General features: G+C 38.8%; 1 protein-coding gene across 1 annotated transcript; it reads left to right on the plus strand.

Moving 5' to 3' along the window:
- Window positions 1–5125: 5125 nt before the first annotated feature.
- Window positions 5126–6684, plus strand: LOC146001206 (STAM-binding protein-like). The gene has a single exon (XM_083138536.1). It carries the CDS (start codon window positions 5305–5307, stop codon window positions 6598–6600), a length of 1296 nt encoding a protein of 431 aa, XP_082994662.1. The 5' UTR covers window positions 5126–5304; the 3' UTR covers window positions 6601–6684.
- Window positions 6685–7115: the final 431 nt, after the last annotated feature.

Below are 7115 nucleotides of genomic sequence, written 5' to 3' on the forward strand. Positions count from 1 at the left end.
AACTGCTGAGAATACTATACTCTGGTGATAGTACGTATTGTGCTGATTGTTGCTATTGATGGTGCCCTCCTGCACCCCGATTTCGAACACTGCTTATCGTCATTCATCTTCATCGTGGCGATTATACAAAGAAGAAAGACACAAGAAAAGTTACACAATAGAAGAGAATACTAAATTAACTATGTGTTTTCGCAGTTACGATTACAGAAAATAACCTAAAAGTGGGATAAATACACAATTTTGCAAAATATATATTTACTGAAGAAAATTACGTGTAAACCCGAGTGTTCTAAGCGTATTGTTATTTTAAAATTTGTGAACAAAATATTGTGACGAAAATAATTGTAATTCCAGAAAGGCATTCTTGTAACAATAATTTCTTGCCAGTCAGAACCAATCTATTGACAATGAACAAAACTGTTCAAGTGTTCAGTCATTCACTATTGGTGGCAGTATTGCTTTGTCACTTTAATGGAAAAATCCTCCACCGAGTGGCTGAATTATAATAAATGCTGCCACTGTTCGGACATAATGCATCTGCAAGAAATGTATAACGATCAAATGTTGCTAACTATCAGGTAAACAGATTAATTACCGTAATAAGCAATAAAAAGAATTGGACTGTGGCTGTTCCCCGAGAGTTGCATTGTGGAATACAGAGGACAAGCCGGTTTCCTAAGCGAGGAGGCCGATCCTCGGGTAAAAAAAAACAAAAAACATAAAAATACAACTTTGGAGATAATGAACGGATTCGATAGAAATTTGAGACATCCCAGTATCAGATTCTGATCGGCAAAATCCCAAAAACACAACATGATAGGAGGTGAATTAAGGGAGATATTAAAGGTTAAAGAGTGAGAGTTGATGACAATAGCTACAGACTCCCCGTCGCTCTCTACGGAGCGACCGTGCAGAATATAATGAATCCGGCGAGAGGGTAGCCTCCCTTCGAGGAGTCGGTGTAGATAGGTCAAGGAACTCAAATTACACGGGCAAAGATAGAAGGGTATGATGCCACGGTTTGAGTACGATTTAACAAGGCTTAGACCGAGAGAGTATCATAACGAACATTTGGAATAGCACATAAATAGACAAGCGGGGAAGCGGAAACACAGTTTTATCTTACACAACCTCTCGGGAACCTTCCGCGCTTGCAAGTACTCGTCTCGTGTGTCTAACCAATTAGTGTTGTGTTTAGTTCACCCGGGATTGTTTACAAACACGATGGAGTAGAGACGGGAAAGAGCCCATGTGGGGGCGTTAACCCCCTTGCCTCCCTCGAAGATGCTGAGATCCAGAAGTGTGAAGCCTTAACGTCTAGAAGCCATCTCATTCATCACGCCGCCAAGAGCATCAACATCTCCAAGAGGATTACATCAAACATATCCAGCAAAGGTAAGCCGAGTGAAAAGTGTAAATGGAGAAGCTTCGTTCGCCCCGTCGTACCTATAAACGCCCAATGAACTCGCATATTTACGTATAAATTACTCATGGACATTGCTTATTACGGTGATTAGATCGTACCAGCGATAATTTTACCATGTAAATCAGAGTACAACTTTCAGTCATTCAATTAGGCAATTCATTCAGATTGTCCGACACTATAAATTGTCGATGTAATTATATAACGGTGATCAAATTTGACCTCAAAATAGCATCAATATAAATGTAAACCTAATAACATTCAATTATACCTGCATAAAGGAGTAGTGTTTTTCGTCCATGCTTAAGCTCCTACCTGAACATAAGATACCCGGAAACGGAAACGTGAATGTAAAAATAAGAAAAGATGTAAATCAATGCTACTGTTTTTAAACATCACCCGAAACTAAATTTGTATTAATTAATGATGTCTTTTGAAATGCCGAAGTATGCGTGAAAGAGTGAATGTAGGAAGGAAAGGGGCATTAATATAAGTGTTTTATGCATGTTCTCTAGCAATTGTATCATATAAAGTAAACTAACCCTGTGGTGTGTAATTTGCAACTGTTACATCTATTCTACCCTATTCTCTTGGGCTCCAACTGATGACACTTACCCTGGCACAAAAGGTAAATATTGTATGAATCATTGCCTTTTGTTTATTTGTTTCTTGTTTGTTTACATTACCCATGTAATGTAAAGCCGGAGCGTCGTCAGGCACACAATAAGGTAGACGATGTTATAAATGGAGCACTCGTTTTTGTACTGGAATTTTAAGATACTTGTGTTTTTACATATTAACTATTAACTAATGACTTTTTATTGTCGCTTTCACGGTCCACGCTAAGTCACGTGGCTAGCAGAAAGTCCTGCCTGCACGCCTCGCTGTGATAGATGACGTCAGCGTACGTCAGAGGCCGTTTTCACTTCAGTGACGTCAGAAGTGAATTTCAGCGATGTTTGAAGGTGTATTTCTCAAGTTCCAAAACAAATATATGTGATATTTCGCTCACATCATTCTTGTGTCATAATCCGTAAAATGAATGGATTTAAAACGTTTTTTATGTCGTAGTGGAAAGGTCCATTCGGATTTAGGAAAAGCAAAACAATAAATGATGCATTATACTCATTTTTATCAAAAAAATACAAACTCAGGGAAGAAAAATAATATATTTACGGTACCTTCCTAGATCTAACACAGGCATTTGATATGCTAAATCATAAAATTCTAATAAAAAACTGAACAATATGGGAATAAGGGGAACTGCAAATTCATGGTTCCAATCATATTTAGAAAAACGCTTCTTAAAAAATCCAAATTTGAACTCATTACGCACGGACTACTCCAGGGATCAATATTGGGAGTTGGGACCGATTCTCTTCCTCATTCCTCAATACTCTACCAGACTATCTAAAACCAACAGATACAGTTTTTTATGCAGATGACACTAATATTTTATTACATGGCTGCAATGTGCATAACCTCCAGGTTACAACCGATGAAACAATGAAAAGGTTGGCCGACTGGATTAATCACAATCACTTTTATATTAATGAAACAAAATCTTTCCAAGTAAATTTTAATCCTAATAAAAGTTTAGAAGAGAAATTATTTGTCCTTTACAATGGAAAACAAATAGAAGAAATTCCAGAGAGTAAATTTCTAGGTATACGGATTGATGCAAATCTATTATGGGATAAACATAGATATACATTATCGGAAAGGTTGAGCTCATATTGTTACATGTTCCAAATCCTGAGGCATATCCTAACAAAAGATATGATGAAAACTTTGTACCATGCAATAATTAATTCAAGAATAACATATGGAATACCATTCTGGGGCGGGCCTATTATGAAAAGTAGAAACTATTTTCAAACTCCAAAAAAATTGTAAGAATAATAATGCAAGAAGCTCCTAGAGCACCTAGTAAACCAATCTTTAAACATCTTCGTATACTACCAGTGCCTTGCTTATATACCTAGGTATTTTAGAAACAGTTTCATTCATACACGAGCATGCACACTTATTTAACCAAAATTGCAACTTCCATGAACACAACACAAGAACAGCAAAAAACCTACATTTAGAGACCATAAGATTACAGTTAACAGGAAAATACTATTGACCACACAGGATTAAAACTATACAATAAATTACCCAATGTATTCAAGAAAATGAAGAAAAAAACATTTAGAAATCATGTCAAGGCATTTCTCTTGGAGAGTGGATGAATTTTTTTTATATGTAACAAATAAAAAAAAAACATTCCATTGTCTACATGCAATGTGTATATATACATTTAAGTATACACAACATTTCTACATTTACAAATTTGATATATCTGTGTTATTATATGTATTCTGCATTCACTCAATAATTTTCTGTACTATTTATCATTGTATTGTATTATGTTTCATTCCATGTATTGTATGTAGATATTGTATTGTATTATGTATTGACTTTAAATTCAGCCCATGAAGTAGTATACTTTGAACATAATTTAAATCCATAAGAAAAAATCTCTAGTGAAATGTTTTGAAATGTTATCCAATGACAACCATGACGAAACCATGAATGAACTTATTCTAAAGGTGAATAAAACTATTTATCGGAAGCCCCCTCGTTGCATACCATATTCAAACTTACTACGCTTACTACGCTTCAGCGCAAAAGAATATCTCGCTCGATCACAGTTTTCAATAGGCTTATTTTTTTCTTCTCTTCAAATTTTGCCGCTCTTTCGATGGCACGGTACGCCCTCCCCTTCCGCCGGCCCTGCTATGAACTTGGTCACCCATCAAAGCATGGCAATTTTAACACAGAAAACAATATGTATCGCATTAAGCAGCAAAAATGACAGCCTCCTCTATGCAATTTCTACAAGAACACGTGCCGGAGCCAGAGTTGAAATGATGTTGGAGCCACATAATTTATTTATTTTGAATAATTCCAAAATTATGAAATATGAACAATTTGTTGCTGCTGTTCGCTGCTCTCTTGCCAAAATGCTTTATTGGGATGCTAACACCATGACTGGCTTCCTCCTTCATGAACTCGCGCACGTTGCTTAGAATTTCCCGAGCTTCGCTATGCAAGGTTTTTGATTTCAACTTTGACAGAACTGGAGGCATTATGGAATTTAACGTTCATTAGCAAACATACACTTTTACATACACACACGCAATACACGCACACAACGTCAAACCGGTCAAATACTTAGTATAAAATAAAAATATGGTGCTTCCAATCCAACAAAATTCACCGCCACTTTACCTGCCTTTTCCCCTTCCGTGACAGAAATAGTGCTTCATTATTACAGTTGGCAACACTAGTTACTAGCTAGCCAATGAACATGCACTGCATAAAAGAAGCAAGCACTACGCCGTGCTATATTGCCACATTACCGTCCCTGCCGAACGGTGGGAACCGCGAGCTGGAGCGCTATTCAATTGTTTTCAATGATGTTTGCGCGAGTGTGTCCAGGAATGGAATGACAATGTGGCAACAATAGCGAAGGTTTTCGAGCAGGGTAGAACACATGATGCTAAGAGAGAGGGGGACGAAACGAAAATTCGTTTCTACGCAACGGCAAATTTACGTGTGTGGCACTCTACGATTGCTTCCACCTCGGTCCTTTTCTATTCTTGAGAGTCCATAGTTAAGCTGTTTTTATTATTGAACGCCATTGTTGCTCTTTGCTTAGTTTCTGTGTAAAATCATGGAGTGTTTCGTATTGACGTAATATTTGATTACTTGATCCTGATCCCTATGAAAAGGGGAACATAAAATCCAATGGCCATGCTGAAACAGTAACACTCACGCACCATAATGTATAACGGGACATAAGAAACTTCACAAACGCTCCAAGGACCACGAAAATGGAAGCTGACGGGGAACTAGCAATTGGCAAAAATGTCAATTATTCGTCTGTCGACCTTTGCACAGTTGATCCCAATTTGAGGATGCATATGATAACCAAGCTTGCGGAGCACGTACGCATAAATCCACGAATATCAATCGAAAGATATTATAGATCTGGAGCGGACATGGTCACATTGGCTTTTGCGTACCTAGAAAAGGGTTATTATGAAGATGCCTACGTCTTGCTACTGAGGTTTACAATACTATTCAAACAGCTCGTTCCGACGCATCCAGACTACAAGTCACATGTTGGAGATGAGAGGAGAAAGGTAGAGCTGAAGTTATCGGAAATCGATAAACCTCTGTTGATTTTGCGTCATGAACTTATGGGGAAGTACGTGAGAGAGTTTGAAGCTTTTAAGGAAACCGGACGTAAAGCTTTCGAAATTGTTATTCCAAGAGAGAGGTGGTCTACGATATCTGATGACGGTTACTTGTTATATCCTCCACAGCAAGACTTTCAGGAAAGAAATTCTAGAAGTGAAGATCCAGCAGATCTAGGAGCAACTGGAAAAAGAGCAATTGAGATCACCGCTGGAGGAAATCAGGAGATCATCGCCGGAGGAAATCAGAGTCAAAGTCGATGTTTGGGAACCATCGCTCCTACACAATCCTTCAGAAGCTCTTGTGATCACATCAACACTCCATGGTCATCCGTGCACGACGTGTTTCCAGAAAAGCAAAGATCTAAAATTACCTTGATCAACTACCCTGTCAAGATGGGACAACCTACTCTGGTAATACCGCATCAGCTCACCAAGGAATTTTTGATCATCGCACAGTCCAACACGCAGAAGAACATCGAAACCATGGCGTACATATGCGGAAACGAGGAGTGCAGTTCCGAGATATCCATAACGCACCTCATCCTTCCGAAGCAAGTCGGGAACATGAACACCTGCGGATCGAGGAACGAGGAGGAAGTGTGCGAATACCAAACGAAGCACAATCTCTTCCTCTACGGCTGGATACACACCCACCCGCGGCAAACCGCTTACTTGTCGAGCATCGACGTGCACACTCAGTGCGTTCTGCAGAGAATGAATCCTCTGTCCATAGCCATCGTCTGCGCTCCAGCAAGAAATGAAACTCTGTTTGCAAACCTGACCGAGGAGGGGATGCGAGTAGTCGGAAAGTGCAGCAAAGGGGGCTTCCACGACCACCAGTCCAAGGGTCCTTTATACAAACGGGCAGCCAACTACAGATTAGATACAACTAGGTTGGCATCTCTGAAGGTGGTCGATCTCCGATAACCATGAAAAGTGTTCCTACACACTGCAGCTTAAGCTCTTCAATTCAACTTTCCTGGCAAATTCAACCAACTAAATAAAAAAGTATGGGCCTATTTGTTATATTTATTTCATAATTAGCCTACCTCGCCATTGCAAATTGATTTCAGAAATCTTTAAATTTCCAGTTCATATTGTATTTATTTAGATATTAGATTGACTGAGGATATGGTAACATGTTTCCTTATCATAACTTTTATCAGGCAGATGAAAATTGTACATTTGACATTTTAAAAGGATATCATAGTTAATAATTATACGTTTCATTTGGGTTCCACGGGGCCTTCAACATGACGAATTGACAACGCTGTCCCCATGTAATCACGAGGAAGAGAGAGAGAGAGAGAGAGAGAGAGAGAGAAGAGAGAGCAGAGAGAAATGAAGAGAGAGAGAGAGAGAAGAGAGAGCAGAGAGAAATGAAGAGAGAGAGAGAGGAGAGAGAAGATTCTCGCTTTCTCTTTTCCCCGGGGTTCTGGGTT

Source organism: Lepisma saccharinum, chromosome 1 (genome assembly GCF_977018435.1).
Source record: "Lepisma saccharinum chromosome 1, izLepSacc3.1, whole genome shotgun sequence".
Taxonomy (NCBI): domain Eukaryota; kingdom Metazoa; phylum Arthropoda; class Insecta; order Zygentoma; family Lepismatidae; genus Lepisma; species Lepisma saccharinum.

Coding starts and splice junctions, on each gene's coding strand:
- LOC146001206 (XM_083138536.1), top strand. CDS start 5,305: ATGGAAGCTGACGGGGAACTAGCAATTGGCAAAAATGTCAATTATTCG.